The sequence below is a fragment of the Phyllobates terribilis genome, unplaced genomic scaffold (assembly GCF_046119375.1).
Source record: "Phyllobates terribilis strain yellow unplaced genomic scaffold, ASM4611937v1 Scaffold_9__5_contigs__length_417890890, whole genome shotgun sequence".
NCBI lineage: Eukaryota > Metazoa > Chordata > Amphibia > Anura > Dendrobatidae > Phyllobates > Phyllobates terribilis.
The window spans coordinates 74,689,927-74,713,906 of NW_027362769.1; the positions used below are offsets into that span (position 1 = coordinate 74,689,927).

The window sequence follows — 23,980 nt, forward strand, 5'->3', positions numbered from 1 at the left end:
GGTGATAGAGTGTTGGTGAGAATCAAACGACGGTTCGGAAAGCTGAGTGAACGGTGGGAGGCGACTCCGTACCTGGTCAAAAAACGGCTAAGGCCTGAGATTCCAGTCTACGAGGTCGAACCGATGGGGACAGGGGGACCATCCCGTAATCTTCATCGTAACATGCTACAACGGTGCTGGATTAAAGAAGCCGTCCCCGTTTCCCCGGAACCACAGGCCGTGTCCCTAGGGGTGGACATCCCTAATGCTCTTGAATTTGATGGAGGGTCTGCCTCCACCCTTGCTTACTTGCCCCCTGCAATCGATCTGCCCCCGTGTGGAGAGAGTATTGAGAATGTGGTATGTCCTTCAGAGAACGGGGAATCAGGTCATTTACCTGATCCATATGATGTGGCACAGGGCGCCACACCTCAGGAGGGAGCAGCCTCATTGGCTCCCGTTGAAGAGACTTCTGCTCCCTCGGGAGCCGAGCCTGATGGGGTGGGTATCAGGAGAACTACTCGAGCTACGGCGGGTATACCTCCACAGCGCTATGCACAAGACGATTTTGAGTGGGGAGGTGTGTCGAGGACGCCAACCTCTAGTGGGGTGGCATGTGAGAGTGTGAAATGTGATAACAGCAGGAGAGCACTAGGACCCTGTGACTTTTGCCTGGCTGAGCTCAGAGGAGGGGCAGTGCAAGAAACTCTGTGTCTTCTAAGAGCGTCTGAGGTGTGAGAGGCTAGACAGGAAATCTGTGAGAACGGAGCTGCAAGAAGACGCTGTCTTTACACGCTTCCCAGTGGAGTTTGTTTACCCCTTTCTCTGTTTAAGAACAAGTGCTGAGCTGGGGAAAGCTGTGTGGCTCTGTGGAGTTTTGTGGAAGTCCATGCTGAGTGGATTAGAGACTTTGTGCTGAAGGAGTCACGTGTCGAGTGATAAAGGAAGGGACTGAGGAATCCATTTCTGTGACAGAGCACATGGTTGGTGTACTGGATAAGAGTGAGAGACTTCAGGAGGAAAGAAGGTTTCTGGTGCCATTTCTACTGAGAGGATATTGACAAGCCTTTGTGAAGAGATCTACCTAGACCTTAATCTGAGGCTATAGGACTAAAGTCCCCGGCGTGTGGGCTCGGCATTGGCCGACTAGACAAGGAATTTTTGCTGTTTTTGTGAACTTTGTTTTTGTTTTGGTGCCAAAGTTTTCCGGGACTAGCTGCAGCCACCGTGATTCACAGGCCTGTGATAGACTGCATCTGAGGTTAACAGTACCATAACTTTAAGATACCCAGGTATCCTGATAATAAGGGTATAAGAGCAATTAATATAGTTTCATGCATTATTATTGTTAATAGTGGTAGGATTGTATTCAGTGTGCCATCTCAGGGGGTCTCCATATACCGCCCTCACTAGACTGACTTTGTGTTTAGGTAAAATTGTTCCAGATCACTAGAATAATTCACATAAGCTGGAAACCTTGAGGTTGGCACATTGATTTCAGCTTTTGCTGATTGCGTGTATTTAGTAGAGACAGTGTCCCAGGCAGAACCTGAGACTAATTCATTCAATACTGAATTTTAGTCTAATCCCTGTTTTAGTAAAGACAGTGTTGTTTATTTCTGTCTCTGTCTCAGTTTGTGACTCACTGGATCTCTCTCGGACCCCCTGTCATTACATAAGCACATTTTAAATTTGGCTATTGAAAAATGAAAGCTGTGCTGTGATTGGCAGCTATGGGCAACTAAGCAAGCTTAGCTTTGATTTTTAGTCACTGGCTATTTACCACTGATGCTACTTTAAGTAGAGCTCATTTGGATTTTTCAGCCCCGCGCTGCTGATGAGCTGCACAGACATGAGATCGCCTCTCTGCTGTCTCATGCTCCTATCCCTTATGGCTCTGTTGTAATTAGATTTGTGAAAACGGTAAAAGGTCTCATTGTGAATGGCAACAGCTGTTGACATCAACATGTTATACTGAATAATTTACTGCATTCATTTCACTTGGAAGAAGAGCAGCCAGCATTGTCTGGTTCACATGGCTCTACATTATTCCGCTTCCATTTTTGTAGGCTTAAGTCCACTTTTTTGCGTCTCAGGTGAGAACAAAGCATTGTTGCATTATTGTCAGCCCAAAGAAGAGTTACAAGTATATAAATCAGTTTCCACATGTTGTCGATTTCTGGCTGTATTATTTTATTAATCTATTTTTTTATATTGTTTAGGATGAGTTTTACATCATATTTTACATTTTATTTTCGCTGGTGGTGTCTAAAAAGAAGCTTGTTAAGGTAGCCTAAATGTTTTCTAATTACTTATATGCAGGTTATAAAGCCGTAAGAGAAACTGACATGTCGGGAATTTCCAACAGGCACAGCAGGTCAGTTTACGCAGCATAAAGAAGATGGTGGGCATGAGATTTCTATAACTAACAGCTGGAACTGTAAAACATTGTTTTTTTACACAGCGAAAATGTGCAGTATAAAAACTCACCAAAAACTCATTGTGGGAAATTAACCTAAATAGTAGCTAAAATAAACATAAATTCCTAAAAGTATGTCAATGTAATCAACCTATGTGTATTCAGCTCCTGCAGAGGGAGTTTTAGGCTTTAGGGCAGGGGTCCTCAAACTTTTTAAACACGGGGCCAGTTCACTGTCCCTCAGACCATTGGAGGGCCGGAATATAGTTTTTTTTAAAAAACTATGAACAAATTCCTATGCACACTGCACATATCTTATTTTGACGTCAAAAAAACAATACAGGAACAAATACAATATTTAAAATGAAGAACAAGTAAAGTTAGATAAACCAGTATTTCAATAGGCAGGTAAATGAACAACTCAGCAGACTGTGCATGAGGAGGAAGCCATGTGGACAAAGGCTGAAACCAATGGTTTACTGGTTAAAGCCAATAGGCAGGAAAATGTCCCCAATAGGCAGGTAAATGTCCCCAATAGGCAGCATAAGTCCTCAATGGGGAGGTAAATGTCCCCAATAGGCAGCATAGGTCCTCAATGGGCAGGTAAATGTCCCCAATAGGCAGCATAGGTCCTCAATGGGCAGGTAAATGTCCCCAATAGGCAGCATAGGTCCTCAATTGGCAGGTAAATGTCCCCAATAGGCAGCATAGGTCCTCAATGGGCAGGTAAATGTCCCCAATAGGCAGCATAGGTCCTCAATAGGCAGGCTATTTCCCCCTTATAATGCCCCATGCAGGCTGTCCCCCCCTTATAATGCCCCATGCAGGATGTCACCCCCCATATAATGCCCCATGCAGGATGTCCTTTTCTCCCACCATATAATGCCCCATGCAGGATGTCACTCCCCTGTCATTATAATGCCCCTTTCAGGATGTCACCCCCCCATATAATGCCCCATGCAGCATGTCACTCCCCCATATAATGCCCCATGAAGGCTGTCACCCACCCCATATAATGCCCCATGCAGGCTGTCACCCCCCCATATAATGCCCCATGCAGCATGTCACCCCCCCATATAATGCCCCATTCAGCATGTCACCCCCCCCATATAATGCCCCATGCAGGATATCACTCCCCTGTCGTTATAATGCCCCATTCAGGATGTCAACCCCCCATATAATGCCCCATGCAGCATGTCACCCCCCCATATAATGCCCCATGCAGGATGTCACCCCTAATATTATGTGCCATGCCTCCGTACATTAAAAAAAAAAAATGCAATACTCACGTCCCTCTTCCTCACCTGCTGCCGCTGCTCAGGTCTGTACTCCAGCGTCGCCCCGCTCTGCGCTGCCTGTGATGGCTCAGGGGAGGGCGCGGTGTAAAGACGTCACCGCACCCTCTGACTTGACACGTCACAGGGAGCGCACAGCAGGAAGACAGCGGATCTGCGGAGGCACGGGGAGAGGTAAGTATCCGGCTGCCGGGGCCCTGAGCGAGCGGGGGGAAGGGCGGGCGCTTGCACAGCTCTCCCCTGCCCACAGCTCGGCGGGCCGAATAAAAATCCTCCGCGGGCCGCATGTGGCCCGCGGGCCGTAGTTTGAGGACCCCTGTTTTAGGGTATAATTTACACATGACATATTTATTACAGATTTGTTACAGAAGGTACAGTAACTAACGATCTCTTTATCTGACTAAGACTGCCAAAAATTCATATGGATGGTGAATATTCATGTATGGTGTGGATTTTCAACTGTTGAAATAAATTTCTGCACCAAATCTACCCAGAGTGAACTTACTCTTAAAGTGTAATTACCATTTCATAAAACTTTTTATATATTATAGGCACTGCATAGTGTTGATAATCAGTGGCATCCACTCAGTATAATATCCCCACAGCCCCACCACACAGTATAATTGCCCTCACAACCCTCCACATGGTATGATGGCCTTTCAATATGCTGCTCTGACAGAGCTCACTCAGTATGACAGCCCCTTACTCAGTATGATCCCTCCACAGCCCCCACTCAATATGATGTCCCTCACAGACCCTCAGTTTGTATGATCATCCACTGCCCTTCACCTAGTATGATGGCTGAGTTCCCTTGGTGCGCTGCTTGGTGTGCTCCACACTAAGGTAACAGAACCAATCTTACTGCTTAGCTATGGTAACAGAACTGAGCTTACTGAATAACTACAGTCATGGCCGAAAGTGTTGGTGCCCTTGAAATTATTCCAGAAAATGGTATTTCTCCTAGAAAATGATTGCAGTTACATATTTTGTTATACACATGTTTATTTCCTTTTGTGTATATTGGAACAACACAAAAAAACAGAGGAATAAAAGGCAAATTGGACATCATTTCACACAAAACCCCAAAAATGAGTAGCTATGGTAACAGGGCTCAGCTTACAACACAGATGTGGTAACAAAACCATGATTACTATAATATTGCAATGAGAAAGAGAAACATCTCACACAAGAATGATTCAATGACTGTGTTGAGCATAGAGCATAGTCTTAAATAGAGGACGAGTCAGCATCCATACTGAGATAAAATATTTCAAATTTTATCTCTCTTCATTAAAAACAGACCATGTAGTCACTAGTCAGGCAAACAGAGCATAACCATAGCGGTGGCTATTTTGGTTAGTCTGACATGCTCTGTTAGAAGCAAAATAAATCCTATTCTGCTGAAATAAAAAACAAAAACACACACAAAAATAGAGGGCACAAAACACCCTGTCAAATTTAAGGGCCCAGTAGCCTTATTTAAAAAGCACTTTCCTCTAAGGATAGGCAGAAACTTTTTTTTCTGTACATAAAAATGGTTTTAGCAGATGTGAACACTGATCTAAATGTCTAATACCTGGGCTCCGGCAAGTAGCTGACAGACTATTTTTTTCAAGGAACCAGAACAACTCAGCAGACTGTGCATGAGGAGGAAGCCATGTGGACAAAGGCTGAAACCAATGGTTTACTGGTTAAAGCCAATAGCGTGGAATATAATCAAGCCTGGACGTGACATCTACACAACTTAGCAGATTCCCGGTAGGCAGTTCACTCTCGTCCCCCACATCTCCCAGACCCTTCTATTCCTGACAGCTTGAGCTTAAGTTCCTCCTTTGTTGTCTGACATTGGCCATCAAGATGTTCTGCTGGAGCAGAGCTAGGGCTGCTTCATCCTCCAAGTCCTGCTTCCCATGCTGAGAGTAGCCTCCGTCTGTCGTTAGTGACGTCAGAGAATCTGCCAGACTACAGGTACCCAATGTGCGTGTGGGGGGGAGGTAAAAGGGGGTCTTCACAAAAATCATTTTCAGAAGGAATAGTTTTTGCAGGTTGTTGACAGGGGCGCGACTCCTAGCTGGGTTGGGGGGTTAGCCATGTTGGGGTGTGGCTTAACATTGGGGGATGAATATTTCATTTTCAGGATCTGTCTTATTCAAGACAGAAATGGATGTAGTAAGTAATCATAACAACATGATGGACATTTTAGATTAAGTTCTCACAATGAGTTTTTGGTGACTTTTTGATGCTCCATATTTTCATAGCGCAAAAGCCGTAGCGTCTTACTCTTCCAGGAAGATAGATGGGATTTATAGAAATCTCATGCCAACTGTTTTTGCTTTTTTTAACACTGCGTATACTGATCTGTAGTGCATGTTTGAAATCCACAACATGTCAATTTCTCTTACGGGTACCTTAAGTTTTATGTAAGGATTCCCCATAGAATGGCATTAAATACGGAAAATCATTAGGTAACATACGCATATCCTGGTTAAACACACTAAAAACACATGTAATCTGCACATGACGTTATCAATAAAGTTTTGTCAAAGCCAAATACCAGGAAGTATCAAAAACAAAGCAGCTTTATTTAAAGCGTGACACATCAAAAAAATACAGTGAAACAAAAACTAATGTAAAAAACACAACGAAAAAAAGCAAGTATGCTTAAATTAGCTACTAGGTGAAGATAATCTGCAACATCAAAAACTCACCAAATACTCATTGTGTGAATGTAGCCTTACTATTATGTTTATAATGTGGTTTGTGCTGTGTATATCCCGCTTGTGTGCACGCTATTTGTTCATGAAGGACTGATCACTAAGGAATCCCCGAAAGCAAGGAAAAATGATGAAAAATAAGAATAGTCAGTATATGAGATACTGGGCGAGCAGTCAGAGGCAGGAAGAGAACCTAAAAGAGAACAATATCCTTCAGGTCAATAGAGAGGAGCATACTAAGAAGGAGTTGGCGGTCTACTGTGTCAAATGCTGGAAAGAAGTCTGAAAAAATATGTTACGAGGAACTAAGTATGACTGTAAGTACCATTGCCAGTGTTACTATGTGATCTGTAATTAGCTCTAAACCATTTATCGGTTTTAACCAGGATGCTGAGGAGCGAGCAGTAGGGGAGACCACTAATGAGTCTTATAACTTTCCCATAGCTGTACTTGCTGGTGAAAGTGAGGAACAGGAGGAAATTCCTGATATGTCTGGGTTAGACGTATCACATGATAAGTTTTGGGGTTGCTCAACCTAGAAACACTACATTATTAAAAGCAAGGGAAAATGTTACGGTGTTAACCTGAGTGCCTCAATCTAAAGGGTTTCCACACATGACCGAAAAGTGGGAGTTCCCCTTCCCAGAAAATGTTGTTTAATTAAAGAGTAATTAAACATTGTTATTATTATTATTATCATTATTTATTTATAATTTTGTCCAGAAAGGAAAGTTATGAAACTTTCCAAATTACTTTATTTGAGGATTTGTCTCCATTCTTGTAAATAAAACAATTACATGTGTCTTACAAATCTAGCAAGATAAGTTATGAAACCTTGCAAATCACTTTATTAGGGGATTTGTCTTCAATCATGTAAAAAAAAATAAAAAAAAATGCATGCTAGTGGTCTCCTTGCATTTCCTCAGTCTGGTTGCCTTTAGGTGCATTAATATTAGAAGGTACTCATTTGGAGTACAGATGATAGCAGTAAAAGGGTCAGCTCAGCGTCTGAGTCTCACTAGCTCTGGGGATAAGCTGCTGCAGTAGATTATTTTGATCAGCACAACAATCAGAAGAGAAGACGGTGCTGATGTGTTCACTGCCATCATCTGTACTCCAAATGAGTAGGTTTTGATGTCAATGCAGCTGAAGGCAGGAAAAAGCAGTGGTTTGGAAGCCACTTACATGCATTTTCTATTTACAGAAATGAAGACAAATCCCCTAATAAAGTGAGTTGTAAAGTTTTATAACTTTTTGACAAAACTATTAAAAAAAGTTAAAGTTTAGTTATTCTTTAACCAAAGAAGTACTTTCGATAGTGATAACATGCGATAATGTGGAATATATCTCAGATCCAATTCACATGAAATTCATATGAATACAGAATGTGAGCAGGCTGCAAAAGTTAAAAATCATTGGAGGTTATAATTAATAAGAGCAAGAATGTGTGTTCCCAGGAAATCTTTGATCATGTCATGAGAGTTGTGCCAGTAATAGGAATTCTCTAAATAGTTTTCCTGTGCCAGTTTTGGGTGAAATTATTGTAGATGCCAATTGCAATCATCTGCCTCCTGGTGTAATGATGGTTATGGCCTCCCTCCTGCTATATGCAAGGTGAGTGCTAACAAACCCCATAAGCCTGACAATGTGCTGAGTGTTGACCCTGTTGTAACATTTATACCCAATGTAAACCAGGATGTCGCTGGTATCAAAGAGTGTGTAAATTCTGATAGCAAAATGTGGTGTGATGGAGAGTTGCAAACTAATGTTCATGATTATGGCAATGAGTTGATTGACTTGGTATCCAAATGTAGGAACTTCGACCATGATTCAAAATGATAAGCTACAGTATGCTACATTCATTGGAGGAGAATAATCTAGCAGGGTGGCTCGAAAAGTGACACCATGGACCCGAGAAAAATGTTTAGTAGAGAAAGATGGAGAATGCCTTGCTTTGTAATTATTGCAGCATGAAAACTGGAATGTGGTCTGGTTACTGAAGTGGGAAGATAACACTGGGCTTCCACTTCAATCCTGGCTTAAAGGAGTATTCCCATCTCCAAAATCCTATCCCAATATGTAGTAGGTGTAATAATAATATTAGCAAATACCTCCAATTACAAATGTATAGTTTTTCTGATTTGCTATGTCTCTTTCCTAATGTGCAGGCATTGTAGGACCTTAGGTATCCATGGTTACGACCACTGATATAGTGACAGTTAGTTAGCTAGCGGCTAGTGGTCATAATTGTGGATACCTAAGGTCCTGCAATGCCTGCACATGAGGAAAGAGACATATTGAATCAGAAAAATATACTACATTTCTAATGGGAGGGACTTGCTAATATTATTATTATCACACCTATTACATATTGGGATAGGACCTTGGAGATGGGAATACCCCTTTAAGCTGTCTAACCAGAGCAAACTGGGAAAAGCCCCATAAATAACATATGAGCTCTTCACAAAAGGCTCCCCACTGCCAGCATGTGGAAGCCATGATCACGAATGATATGGATACTAGTCATATTAAAGTTCTCGGCAGTAGAGTTAAAGAGTTGCCTCCCACACTCCAAAGACAAAATGATGGGGTTTGTAGTATCGGCGTCTCAGCCCCCTACCAGGCAGAGACGCCATCCTCCTTACCGCCGTGCTGCTGGTGCATGCAGCTTCCCGACCACTGTGCTTAGGGCGCGCGTGCGCGCGCTCCCTCCCCCTTAAAGGGGCCGCGCACGCCGTGCTAAAAAGTCCCCGGCCAATGGCCAGAGGACTTTCTCTATTTAAAGCACCTCCTCCAATATGGAGGTGCCCATGCAAGGTTGTTGCTCTGTGATTCTTACTGTTGCTTCAGCCCTCAGGTCCCTCTGCAAGTCAGTCCTGTCCGCCAGTCTGTTCTTCAGTCCAGCCCGCCAGTCTGACTACTATCCAGCCCGACAGTCTGTCTACAGTCCAGTCCGCCAGTCTGTCTATGGGCTCCGCCTGCCTGCTTACCTGGAAGCACCTGCCTATTACCTGCCGTGCCCGCCAGCCTGCCTACCTGGAAGCACTTGCCTGTTACCTGCCGTGCCCGCCAGCCTGCCTACCCGCAAGCACCTGCCTGTTACCTGCCATGCCCGCCAGCCTGCTTACCTGAAAGCACCTGTCTGTCACCTGCCGTGGCGCCAGCCTGCTTACCTGGAAGCACCTGCCAGTTACCCGTTGTGCTCGCCAGCCTGCCTACCCGGAACACCCATCTGGCTATCAGCCGAATCAGCCTGCTTGTCTACCCAGACCACCCGTCAGCCTGCCTGCTGTGCTCATCCGCTGTACCGGTCAGTTCCTGCCATCTGACCCATGGGAGTCATCTGCTCTCATACAAGGTCGGTCCCAGAGTGGCACCTGGTCCCCCTGCTCGGTCCCTCCCTGGTTCACGGAGTCGATTGAGCCGCCGTGCGACCTTGGTCAGGCCGAGTAGGTATTTAGTCACTCCCCTCTGGTCCCTCCTTGCACCGCAGCACAGAGGTTCCACCACTCAGATACGTAACAGTTTGCACGGGCCATGGAACCCGACCCCCAGGCTCCTTCACTCTCTGACCTTTAATAGGAGGTTTCTCGTCAGAGATCTCAACAGGAAACTATCCTGACCTACCTGCGCTCTGTCAACTCCCGCCTGGACACGCTGCCCACCCCATCTGTGTCTGTCTCGAGCCGAGCTCCGGCGGCGCCTCTGCCTACCAGTGCCATGGCATCCAGCTCTGGTCCCCGGCTCTCTGCGCCTCCACGTTTTGGTGGTGACCCCGTCTTATGTCGGGGTTTTCTAAATCAGTGCATGCTGCACTTTGAACTCCTGACACATCAGTTTCCCTCCGACCGGGCCAAGGTGGGGTTCATCATGTCTCACCTCACCGAGGAGGCATTGGCATGGCTAAACCCTCTGTGGGAGAGAGGGGATCCCCTGGTGTTCGATCTTCCGACTTTCCTCACTGCCTTCCGGAAGGTCTTCGATGAGCCCGGACGAAAGACTTCTACTGCCTCCTCAATGGTCCGTCTCCGCCAAGGGAGTCTCACCTTCTGGGAGGGTCTTTCCGGACGGATCAAGGATGAGCTAGCCGGTCGAGATATCCCTTCCACCCTGGACTACCTGGTATCACTAGCTACCCGGATTGACATCCGTTTTTTGGAACGAGCTAAAGAGACTACCCGGGAGAGAAGATTTCCGCGTCTCGCTCAGGTATTCCAAAAGTCTGCCTCCCAACCAGCAATTCCCCGGGCACGCTCGCCTGAACCCATGCAAATTGACCAAACCAAGATGGTCAAGTCTCGCCAGAAGACGCGCCGAGCCGAAGGCACTTGTGGAGCGGTATCAGATTCCTACCATTCGTCTGGCTGAACCATTGGCAGTCGCTTCCGTGGATGGGAGACTTCTTCCGGAGAGCATCGTGCTCGTCACAGAGCCTTTAACCCTTCAGGTGGGAATGCTGCAATCGGAGAGGATCTCCCTTCATGTGCTGTCCGGTCTCTCTCACTCCCTCTTGCTTCGTCTACCCTGGTTACAGAGACATGAACCCGTCCTGAAATGGCGATCTGGTGAGGTGCTCCGTTGGGGGCAGGATTGCCATGAGTCCTGCCTGGTTCCAGTTCGTCCAGCTCGACCCCCTTCTACTCCGGCTAATCTACCTGGTCTGCCGGCACCCTACTGGTCCTATGCGGATGTCTTCGTCAAAAAGGAAGCTGAGACACTACCACCTCATAGGCTGTATGATTGCCCAATCGACCTGGTACCCAATGCTTCACCTCCCCGTGGGCGTATTTACCCCTTGTCGCTGGCTGAGACCCGGGCCATGTCTGAGTACATAGAAGAGAATCTTGCTAGGGGATTCATCCAAAAATCTACCTCCCCGGCTGGAGCGGGATTCTTCTTTGTTAAGAAGAAAGACGGCTCTCTACGTCCATGTATCGACTATAGTGGTCTTAACCAGATCACCACCAAGAATAAGTACCCCCTGCCTCTCATCTCGGAGCTGTTTAAGGCACGAAGATCTTCACCAAGCTCGATCTTCGTGGGGTGTACAATTTGGTCCGGATCCACCAGGAAGACGAGTGGAAGATGGCATTCAACACCCAGGTCAGCCACTATGAATATCACGTGATGCCCTTTGGTCTCTGTAATGCCCCAGCCGTCTTCCAGGAGCTGGTTAACGACATCTTCCGTGATCTCCTGTATTCTTGCGTGGTGGTGTACCTGGACAATATCATGGTCTTCTCTCCGGATCTGCCCACACACCGGAGGGATGTTTGTCAGGTTCTGCTAAGGCTCCGGAAGAATCGCCTCTACGCACAATTTGAGAAATGTCTCTTCGAGCAGACTTCCCTTCCGTTCCTGGGATATATTATCTCCGAGACTGGTCTTCGAATGGATCCTGAGAAGTGACCCCGACCGGATGGGTTGAAGGCGATTCAATGATTCCTGGGCTTCGCAAATTATTACCGCCTCTTCATCCCTCATTTCTCCTCCCGGACCACTCCCATCACCACGCTCACCCGTCAGGGGGAAAATCCCAAGGAATGGACTTCCGAAGTGGAGGAGGCCTACGTCTCCCTAAAACAAGCCTTCTCCTCCGCCCCTGTGCTGCACCGTCCAGATTGCAACAAGCAGTTCTTCCTGGAGGTTGATGCTTCCTCCTCCGGAGCCAGAGCGGTGCTCACCCAGAAATCCCCGTCCGGGAGAATGGTAACCTGCGGCTTCTTCTCCAAGCTCTTCTCCTTGTCCCAGCGCAACTACTCTATAGGAGATTGTGAGCTGCTTGCCATCAAATTGGCTCAGGAGGAGTGGCGCTACCTGCTGGAAGGTGTTCTGCACCCGGTGGCCATCTACACTGACCACAAAAACCTGGCCTATTTACAAAATGCCCACAGACTCAATCCGCGTCAGGCCCGGTGGACCCTGTTCTTTGCCCGATTCTGCTTTACTCTACATTACCGCCCTGCGGACAAGAACATTAAAGCCAATGCTCTATCCCGCTCATTCCTGTGTTCCGACCAAGAAGAGGAGCCTCTGCATATCATCGACCCCTCCAAAGTAATCACTGTGGCTCCGTTTGACCTATCTCGTCTTCCACCCGGTAAGACCTTTGTAGCGGTTCCGGATCGTAAGAAGGTTCTTCTCTGGGGCCATACATCCAAACTAGCCGGCCATGCTGGCCAGAGGAAGACCTTCCTGCTCATCGCCCGGCATTACTGGTGACCTTCATTACGCAAGGATGTTGCGGATTTTGTCACGGCTTGTTCCTCCTGTGCCTGTAACAAGGTTCCCAGGCATCTTCCAGCCGGCCGTCTCCTTCCTCTTCCCGTACCTTCCGCTCCGTGGCAACACATTGCTATGGACTTTATTACGGATCTCCCTGTTTATGCCGATTGTACTGTCATTTGGGTGGTCGCTGACCGCTTTTCTAAAATGGCCCACTTCATCCCTCTGCCTGGGCTCCCGTCTGCATCTGTGCTGGCTAAGGACTTCATCCATCACATCTTTCATCTCCACGGCCTAACCCTCCACATTGTGTCTGATCGCGGGGTCCAGTTCACTTCGAGCTTCTGGAGAGCTACGTGCAAGCTGCTGGATGTCTCCTTGGATTTCTCCTCTGCTTATCATCCTCAGTCCAATGGTCAAGTGGAACGTATCAACCAGGTCCTTACCAGCTTTCTCCGGCACTTCGTCAACACTCACCATAATGATTGGGTGGAGCTCCTACCATGGGCCGAGTTCTCCTATAACACCATGAGAGCGAGTCTTCTTCCAAATCCCCGTTCTTTGTGGTCTACGGTCAACACCCCCGGATTCCGTTTCCCGTCTCCGCTTCAGTGGATAATCCTGCCGCGGAGTCTCTGGTCAGAGAATTTTCTACTATTTGGGAAGACACTAGATCCGCACTTCTTCAGTCCTCCGAGCGGATGAAGAAACATGCTGATAAGAGACGTCTGGATCTGCCTCAATTCTGTCCGGGAGACAGGGTCTGACTCTTCTCCAAACATGTTCGTCTCAAAATACCATCGTATAAGTTGGGTCCGCGGTTCATCGGTCCGTTTGAGGCTCTCAACCAAATCAATCATGTGGCTTACAAGCTAAAACTCCCGGCCACCTTACGGATTCCCAACTCCTTCCACGTATCTCTCCTCAAACCAGTTGTTCTTAATTCTTTTTCTGATGATCCAGGTACCACCCCAGCTCCGGTCTCCGCTGAGGACGTCTATGAGGTAGAGAACATTTTGGCCACCAAAAGGGTAAGAGGAAAACCCTTTTTTCTGGTGGATTGGAAGGGGTTTGGCCCGGAGGAGAGGTCTGGGAACCCAGGGAGAACATCCAGGCCCCTCTTCTTCTTAAAGAATTTCTTGCAGGCCTAAAAAAGAGGGGGCGTAAAGGGGAGGGTACTGTAGCATCGGCGTCTCTGCTCCCTGCCAGGCAGAGACGCCGTCCTCCTTACCCCCGGGCACCGTGCTTAGGGCGCATGCGTGCTCCCTCCCTCTTAAAGGGGCCACTCGCGCCGTGCTAAAAAGTCCCCGGCCAATGGCAGGAGGACTTTCCCTATTTAAAGCACCTCCTCCTATGGAGGTGCCCGTGCAAGGTTGTTGCTCTGTGATTCTTACTGTTGCTTCAGCCCTCAGGTCCCTCTGCAAGTCAGTCCTGTCCGCCAGTCTGTTCTTCAGTCCAGCCCGCCAGTCTGACTACTATCCAACCCGACAGTCTGTCTACAGTCCAGTCCGCCAGTCTGTCTTTGGGCTCTGCCCGCCTGCTTACCTAGAAGCGCCAGCCTGTTACCTGCCGTGCCTGCCAACCTGGAAGCACCTGCCTGTTACCTGCCGTGCCCGCCAGCCTGCTTACCTGGAAGCACCTGTCTATTACCTGCAGTGCCCGCCAGCCTGCTTACCTGGAAGCACCTGCCAGTTACCCGTTATGCTCGCCAGCCTGCCTACCCGGAACACCCATCTGGCTATCAGCTGAATCAGCCGGCTTGTCTACCCGGACCACCGGTCAGCAGGGCCGGCGTCAGCACCCGGCGCACCCGGGCAAGTGCCGGGGCCCTGAGCAGGCAGAGGGGCCCACTGGTAGTCGCGCACCCCGCTGGGCTATGGACGGAGGAGAGCGGTGTCAGCTCCCGCCGTTCTCCGCCGCTTGCTCAGGGCCCCGGCAGCCGGATACTTACCTCTCCCCGTGCCTCCGCAGATCCGCTGTCTTCCTGCTCTGCGCTCCCTGTGACGTCTCAGGTCAGAGGGCGCGGTGACGTCTTTCCACCGCGCCGTCCCCCTGAGCCGTCACAGGGAGCGCAGAGCGGGAAGACACCGACAACGCTGGAGTCCGGACCCGAGCAGCTGCAGCAGGTGAGGAGGAGGGAGGTGAGTATTTGATTTTTTTTTTAATGTATGGAGGCATGGGGCATTATATGGGGGGGTGACAGCCTGCATGGGGCATTATAAGGGGGGGGTTACTGCCTGCATAGTTCATTATGTGGGGGGAACAGCCTGCATGGAGCATTATAAGGGGGGGGGCCGCCTGTATGGGGCATTATGTGGGGGGTAACAGCCTGCATGGAGCATTATAAGGGGGGGGGGGCAGCCTGTATGGGGCATTATGTGGCGGGTAACAGCCTGCATGCAGAATTATATGGGGACCAGTATCCTGTATGGAGCGTTATATGGGGGCCAGTATCCTGTATGGAGCTTTATAAGGGGGCCTGTATCCTGTATGGAGCGTTATATGGGGGCCAGTATTCCGTATGGAGTCTTATATGGGGGCCAGTATTCCGTATGGAGCCTTATATGGGGGCCAGTATTCCGTATGGAGCCTTATATGGGGGCCAGTATTCCGTATGGAGCCTTATATGGAGGCCAGTATTCCGTATGGGGCCTTATATGGGGGCCAGTATTCCGTATGGGGCCTTATATGGGGGCCAGTATTCCGTATGGGGCCTTATATGGGGCCCAGTATTCCGTATGGGGCCTTATATGGGGCCCAGTATTCCGTATGGGGCCTTATATGGGGCCTTATATGGGGGCCAGTATTCCGTATGGGGCCTTATATGGGGGCCAGTATTCTGTGCGGAGCGATTCGCCCGTTTCTGAGCTTTTGTAGAATTTACAATAGATATCGCTCATGTAATGTAAGAAGTGAAATCTTTGCATTGTACTATATATATATATATATATATATATATATATATATATATTGCTCTGCAGTATCTGTGCATCATGAATCGTGGTATGTATTAAAGGGGCCCACTGAGACTCTTTCACCCGGGGCCCAGAAAAACCTGGAGCCGGCCCTGCCCGTCAGCCTGCCTGCCATGCTCATCCGCTGTACCGGTCAGTTCCTGCCATCTGACTCGTGGGAGTCACCTGCTCTCATACAAGGTCGGTCCCAGAGTGGCACCTGGTCCCCCTGCTCAGTCCCTCCCTATTTCACGGAGTCCATTGAGCCGCCGTGCGACCTTGGTCAGGCCGAGTAGGTACTTAGTCACGCCCCTCTGGTCCCTCCTTGCACCGCAGCACAGAGGTTCCACCACCCAGATCCGTAACAGGGATTTTACTGTAGATTGTGAGCCCCAATGGGACAGCAATGACAATATCTGTAAAGCGCTGTGGAATATGATTGTGCTATATAAGTAAGCATAATAAATTGTAGCAAGGAATGCTGTTAAGATTAGTTTTCAGATGACCTAGAATTTTATTTTCTACTGTGATATGACTCCTTTTGCCATGTGACAAGAAAATAAAGCTAGTAGGGGACAGTTTAAAGCCAACATTTGCTGTGTTGGAGTAAAATTCATTGTGATAACCATCTTACCGAAGAAATGATGATGCCATGAGCTCATTTATTCCCAAATTGTTCAAGTGTATATGGATACTCAAACCAACATCAGCCACCAAATAACCAGTTAAAGGGAACCTGACAGCTGGTTCATGCTGCTCAAAAATGAATCAGAGTTTGGCTTCATGATTGCTGCCATGTATATTTTTCTCTAAAACACTTCGGAGTTTCAGAGAAAACATAGTTTGGAAATCTGTCTGGGACATAAGAATAGTCAAGACTAATCTCTCGCTACCCCTGGACGGTTTTTCCCAGTACCTCTCCAGATGGTTGACAGGTCTTTCGCTATGGGGAGACCTGTCAATCACCTGAAGCCATCCAGGGGCAGGGCGGGGAGTAATCTCATCATCGGCTATGGTCCTGGGCCAGATCTTCTAACTACAGCTTCTTTAAGGACTCGCTTGTAGATTCTTTCCAAGAGAATCAGGGCAATTATTCTAATGACACTCTGATAAAAAGTCTGATCGGAATTTGATCCAAGTCTCAGCATAGTGTGATCTAATTCTCTAAGATGAGAGGATCGCAGCACACTGTGAGGAGAAGATGGAGAATGAAATTTCTCTATCTTCTCCATTCTGTGAGTCAGAATATCTTCTCAAATGTCATCCGAGTGCAGTCCAATGTTTTCCACACACCTATTGACTTCAATAGGTGAGTGACATTCGATTTCAAAGAGAAATTGCAGCATGATGTGATGTTTTTAACTGGCAGTTTCTATAAGTAAAACAAATCGGGCATCAGCACTGCCCCATTGAATAACATTAGTCCGAGTGCTGTCTGATAAAGCATTGGATAGCACTCGTTTGATTTATACATACCTGTGAACGGCCCTGAAACACCAGATCATTTCAGAGAAAAGTATATCTGGCTGCAATCCTGCCGCCCGGCACTGATTCATGCTGCCCGCGGCTTGGGCAGCATGGATCAGCCTACAGGTTCCCTTGAACATATATTCTTAGATACAGTGTAAAAAAAACTAAATTGAAATACTTTATTGTAAATACAAGAGACAATTATGCCACCTAGAACATTACATGTATTTATTTTCAATGAATAACCTGGATGATCATTGCCAAGCGTCTTCAGCACCTACGAAATCTGAAGGAACAGAAGCACAGAACAATTTGATTTAATTGCTATTAATTCTGCCTCTCTTTACTATCTTCCTCCCCTGCTCCTCTCAACTGTTTTCATATGTATGACACATACATCATGGCCGCTAATAATCAGACTAGTTGTTCTGGCACCTGGAATAGTTTCCAAACGCAACAGTCAGCACCAATGGGACAATGTGGATATATCTCTAGATTTCCCTGCTCATTTCAAGCCTCCTTGGTGTAAAATGCTGAGACCATGGAAAGTGAGAAAAGGATTGGCTTAGGAGACCTCCGTTTAATCTCCAGTTGTAACAATAAGGTAAGAACTCAGCTAAACAATGTTTTTATTAGTGTGCCGGTAATTGCTGAACATTATGCCCATGTTTTGCTGTGGGTGCACAATCCAATTTAAATTGCTCAGCCCCTGCGGGACCTGATCATACATTCCTAGAGATAGTCCTGGGGCACGAAATGGGAGCAGGGGGAGAGGAGATCCTCTTGCAAGACATATTGACTGCACGCCACACAGTTCTATCATTCAGCTCCTGCTGAAAGGAAAGGATTATCTGAGCAATATTAAAACAAGACAAGAACAGCATATTATAAAGCCTTCAATTGCAAAGGCAGCATATTTGGCCTGGCAAGAAAGCTCTACAATTTAGCTTAAATATAATGGTGTATTCAAATCCAAGTCAATATGCAGTGTATATCAATGGTTCCTATAGTGACACAATCTTCTCTATCCATAAGATGTTAAATCTTACAATTCCCAGGCTCTTACCCATCAGTGCAGTTAGGATGGCAGGGGCGGCATTCTCTATCTTCATCTGCATATTTAAAAATGAAGCTGTGCGCCCCTTGCAGGCCTTCAGGACATTTCTCTACGCAATTAGGACCATCTTTAAAGTTGGAACATTTCGCGCAGCTGTCAGGACCCTAGAAAGTATAAAATCTTAAAGTCAAAATGATAATATGAAATCAGCTCGTGATTCAGCTCAGTTATAAAGGTATTCACAGGTTCCAGTATACAGTTCTTCAATAGCAGCAGCTGCAACAATATCAGTTCTGTAAAGACTTTCCTTCAATGTGGAAGAAAACAACCTGAATGAAAGCATAATCGTACAGGAGAATAATCTGCAATCAACGTGATTCTGAATAAGGTAAACTATAATTCTTGATTTAGAGGTCATAGACATGTATCTGTCTGTAGACAAGCCTCTGGGCTCTTGTCCAAATGATACAAAAATAAATACAAAAAGAGCCAGTATTCACCCATGTGTGGCAGGTTTCAGTCCTACTCAATGGAGCTGCCTGTGGAAGACCCCAAAGGGTATGATTAAATGTCCAAAGATGGGTTCAGGAGGGGACACAGACAGAAAATACAGACAGGATACAAGTCCCCTCTAGTCCAATAACTCATCTTAATGCACAATCTTGCTTTGGAGTTGGTGGTGGGCTCCATTACTTCTTGGCCTCCTGTGTGCCTGCACAAGCTGCACCTATGGTATGTCCACCTCTGATTGGGATAAATTAAGTGGATAGATAGATGCCAAAAAATCAGTCACCAAGAGTTACTTAAGGGATTGTATGCTAATTATTGTGTCCAGTTCTGGGCACCACATTTTAAAAAAGACATTGAAAAACTGGAGCAAGTTCAGAGAAAAGCTACCAGGATGGTGACCGGTCTGCAAACTGTGTCCTATGAGGAATGGTTAGAAGATTGGAGAATGTTTAGCTTGCAAAAGAGAAGACTGAGAGGAGACTTAATAGCTGTCTACAAATATCTGAAGGGCTGTCATACTGTAGAGGGATCAGCATTATTCTCATTTGCACAAAGAAAGATTAGAAGCAATGGGATGCAACTGAATGGGAGAAGATACAGATTAGATATTAAAAAAAACTTTTTGAGGATGATCAATGAGTGGAGCAGGCTGCCACGAGAGGGGGTGAGTTCTCCTTCAATGGAAGTCTTCAAACAGAGGCTGGACAGAAATCTTTCTGAGATGGTTTAGTGAATCCTGCATTGAGCAGGGGTTGGACACGATGACCCTGGAGGTCCCTTCCAACTCTAACCTTCTATGATTCTATGATAATTATAGGGAGTTAAGGTTTCCATGCACAGTAGATTAAAACTAGACAGAGCTGCCACTAACAGCCAGAGTGGCCAACAATCTAATGTGTATCTAGTGTGTTTGGGAGCCTCCCAACTCTTCCCTGAAAGACAAATATATGGGTGTGATAACGGTTGGACAGTTATAACTTTAACACACATTTGTTTCTGAGATATAAGCCCCCACAAGAGCTGTCTGGCTACAACAACATTCCATCGCGTTGAGAGGTTTAGTTGTAACTTCCTTACCGGTCCATAACAAGTAGAGATGCCACCATCCATCTTTTCGCATTGACTATCACACTTTATACAGACGGTACCATTGACAAATTCCCGAATCTCCCTGCAGACAAGAAGAGCAAAGTGGTTATGCAAATGAAATGTGGGACAAACCCTGCATAAAAGTGCTCTATATAAATAGCATATGATGATGTAAGAGGAAAAGGCTTTGCATTCTCCCAACATGTTTTGTCGATCAAGACTAGAAAACTAGGTTCTTTATGATCCACCTGAAAATATAGGAGACAAAGAAAAATTTGGAGACCTGCTTACGTATTATAAATTCTGCAGGATCGCTAAAGATCATCCAATGTATAAGGGTTTGTTTATGGAAATGACCATTGACCGGCAACATGTTTGCTGGTCATTGGTCCTTTAATAGCCTGTTTACACAGGCAGACCAGACTTCATACTGTATGCCCACTGAACTAATGGCAGATAGTTCAGTGCGCATAGGCTACCATTGTTCTTAGCAGTGGAGGTCCTTTACACTGGACAATGTGCAGCCAAGAACAATGATCTTTAGGGCAAAATTATCATTTCACACAACAAACAAGTATTTTGGGCGATCGTCAGCCTGTTTACACAACACAATTATTGTGAAACGAATGTTCCTAGGAACACTGACTCACGATAATTGTGAAATGTGATTGCTCCTTAAAATTATTGACTTATTAAGATTGCTTAGAGAATGGGATCACTAATTATATGCTGTTGTTGGATAAGCAATGTACCTCTCTTGGTGTTGGTTCATGTTACCACATTAGCTGTTCCTCCAGAGTGAGGCCTGACCTTTTGTATTGATTCCCTACTCTTGCCAATGGAAGAGTGTCTCAAGCCTTTCTATAATGTTAGATTCCTTGTAGAATCTAACATAGATTATACAGTATAAGGAAAAGACATGAGTTTTCCTGAGTTGATATCTCACGTGTGACCCCAGATATATTGCACATTTTGCAGACACATAGATTATCCATAGCAATTCTGCACTTTGATTGCCGGCTTTGCAGTAAATACAGATGATATCAATGTTTTATCAGAAGGACGGTATATATTGAGCACATCTGCATCACAATGAGAGAGGTGCAGTGAGGAGAAGAAAATGAAAGGAATCGGGAGAGCAGAAGCAGGAGGCATGGAGCAGAATCTGTAGGGACAACATGGGAAAAGAGATAAGGTGGCAAGTATGATAGCAGAGAGAGGAGGAGATCTGGGGACGTGGCCGCGCTTTGCTGTAATTAAAATAGATGATCTCTCAGGAGCGGAAATTTCATTACTGCGAAAGACTGTTTATTATTATTATGTTGTGGGAGGAATGAGAAGAATTGATGGTGTTTTCTTAAAGTTCATTATGCTACAGGCTGGGAGGAAAAGAAATAATAAAAGGATCTATCTGCGAGCATAATGTCCACATAATGATTTTCTGCAGCAAATGGGTTAACAACAAGTGACAGTAGATTTTGTTCAATTTCTCTTTCTAAATGCTCAATTTCTAACATAATGCATTGTTACAGGCATTAGATAACATAGCTGGGCTCACCCGCGCAAAAGTTTAGTTTGCAGACCTAGCACTGGATCCTCTTCCCTGGCAATGGCTAAGTGGCCTTTTGGTGCCCTAGCACGTTGCACTTGGGACACATATTCTACTAGTGCTGGACTCATATAATCATTACTTTATTATCAGGAAGAAAAGTTTCAAAAAGGATTATACAGTACAGCCATTCTGAGAGTAAATCTTGGCACTCTTAGACTAGTCGTAGAGGTGCAGGATATAGGTCCCAAACCCTGAATCATGTGTAGATAAATCACTTTCAAACTCAAAGTTGCAAAAATGTGCTTTTTGAGGAGCCATTCTGACATAGATTTTCAAAGTAAGTACACCGGTCTCATTTGGTCTAAGATCTATTTAATAATACATATATGCCATTTATATAGTGGAATCTAGAGACAGATTGGGATTGTAGTATGTATTAAATACCTTGAAGCAGTTGTTCACTTTTAGTGACACTTTTTTATATTTACTTAAATGCATGTAATTTGGGCTAAAAAATAATTGTGACAATTGGATTTCCTTAAAAATGTTGCACTGTTTGCTTAGTATCACCTCTGTGCTATTCCTTGCTGCAGAATGACTTAACTGAGAATGGGCCAGCCTCTCTGCTGTGACAGACTGGGGTTTGTAACTCTTTTTTCTGAGCTCCTCTCAGCTGAATTATGACCACAGACCACATCAGTTGAATGTGCAGGGAAAAAAAAGAGCCAGTAAAAGATAAATGGTGCAAACTTTTTAATGAAAAACAATGGCAAAAAATGATTTTTAACCCAAAATATAGGCTAAATTATACCCACAGGTGGACAACTCTTGTAAATATTAGTGAATTAATACATTATCCAGGCTGATTGTTTCGTGACTCCTCACTCTACAGAGTTGGTGTAGGGTCACCTTGACATGGCAGATGGGCTCACACAGTTTTTTCAGTGTACACACAAAGAGCCTCATTTCTAACAAGAGCAGTAATGCAATTTTAAACAACCCGTGCACACGGCGTGCATAATATATCTTACCACTCCCTGTGTACTGTTGCATGTTTTGTGACTGCCTCTAATTTGCTCCTGGACTTTTCCCACCTGTTTAAGGTTAAGCTCAAATTAGCACTGAACTTGGCAGAACAGTCACATCCATAAATAGTGGACAATACTGACTCAGTGTGCAGCTCCCAGTTATTGTTCACATAGTGTATGGGTGCAAGAGCTGCCTACTAATTACATGCACTAGTAATTGAAGAGACTTGCACATTTGTTTATTTTTTCACGTGGAACTGAGGCCCATGTGGAAAATCGGCCATGTTCTCTAGCACATAGGCTAACATTCGGCAGTGTTCTGTCTGTGGTGTAGTCCGCTGTGCACACAGGCAACACAAATACGTTCATGTGAATGTAGCCGAAGTCCATTTTTAATTAGAGCAGAACATATTGTAGCTGGATTCTACCTGCTCTGAGATCATTTTAGAGGCACAGGCCCAAGAAAAGTGAACCTGTTTAGGAAACTGTCCCTCAGGTAGGTGGGCTCACACTATTTGATCAAGAAATTCACTAAAAAACTCACATTTCTATGTAATGTCGTATAGTAAATATAACAGTAAAGAAATTTATTTGCATATACACTATGTAATACCTGCACATTTGCATTCTACAGTATATTTTAGCGCACAAAATGTTTGAAAAACTGTGTTTTTTAGAGGGATTGCCCAGGGGATATGCAATTTTTCAGACCGCTTAAAAAAATTAAACTTGCCCACAGTGATCCTTTGTGTTTCTCACCCATTTCTGGTTTGCCGTGCTAGGATGCCCAGACCACCAGGATTAGGTGAGTGTCAGAACAGGAGATTTTGGCTCCAATTTATCAAGACTGTCGTGATGATGGGGTGTTGGAGTAAGAGTCGTACGTCTCTTCATGAATCAGAAGCGTCTGACAAGTGGCATGCTACTCTGTGAGCATCACCACTAATCTCTGGCATAAGGTGCGCTGCAGCTTGTCAGGAATAAGACGAGCTGTGGTGTCACAGCCAATTCCACCCCATCCCACCTCAGGTCCACCCAGTTTTGGCTGAGCAGGGCAAAATGCTAAAATTTGCAAAACACCGAATTGGGCAACCATTTTTGACTTTTCAAAGAGATTTAATTCTGGCATAATCGCTATAAATATAAATATTGTACATATAGATGTAGCAAAGGTTACCACCACTCAAAACGCACCACCTTGATAACTTGTCACTGTAGCCATTGACCAATGTTTGTTTAGGTGTCATATACAAAACGTTTCTAATGAGATGCCCGAGCGCTGTGTTATCTAGTTCAAGGTAACCTTTGCTATATATCTGTATATATCTTGTCTATATTAATTTCTTACCCTGATTTAACGTTGCAGGATCTGACACAGGAGTTTCCTCGACTGAAGAATTTACAAGACAGGCATTGATCAGATCCGGATCCCCAACAACCAGCACTGGAGCAAAGAGGATGGCACACCATTCCCTCAGCAGCTGAAAATATCAATATAGATCATTAATGGGGAAAATTACAAATCCTTCAGAAATTGTATGAATGATCCCAACATATAAGACATCATAAATAAAACGTAATAACTGAGTGCAAGGGTTAATTACAAGTAGTGTCCAGGAGGAATTAAAAGCCTCACATTGTATCACTGTTAATTATACTGAAGAATGAATGTTAAAAATATCCCAACT

At 45.5% G+C, this 23,980-nt stretch overlaps 1 protein-coding gene across 2 annotated transcripts in view; it reads right to left on the reverse strand.

Annotated features, from left to right (window-relative positions):
• The window catches only part of ERBB4 (erb-b2 receptor tyrosine kinase 4), a 1,557,095-nt gene that overhangs the window by 445,796 nt on the left and 1,087,319 nt on the right, over window positions 1-23,980 (reverse strand). For both annotated transcript variants that reach the window (XM_073646618.1, XM_073646617.1), the window contains exons 13-15: window positions 23,641-23,773; window positions 19,701-19,794; window positions 18,123-18,277 (exon numbers count right to left, since the gene is read on the reverse strand). In XM_073646618.1, the coding sequence (XP_073502719.1) occupies window positions 18,123-18,277; window positions 19,701-19,794; window positions 23,641-23,773 (382 nt within the window). The remainder of the gene's footprint in view (window positions 1-18,122; window positions 18,278-19,700; window positions 19,795-23,640; window positions 23,774-23,980) is intronic.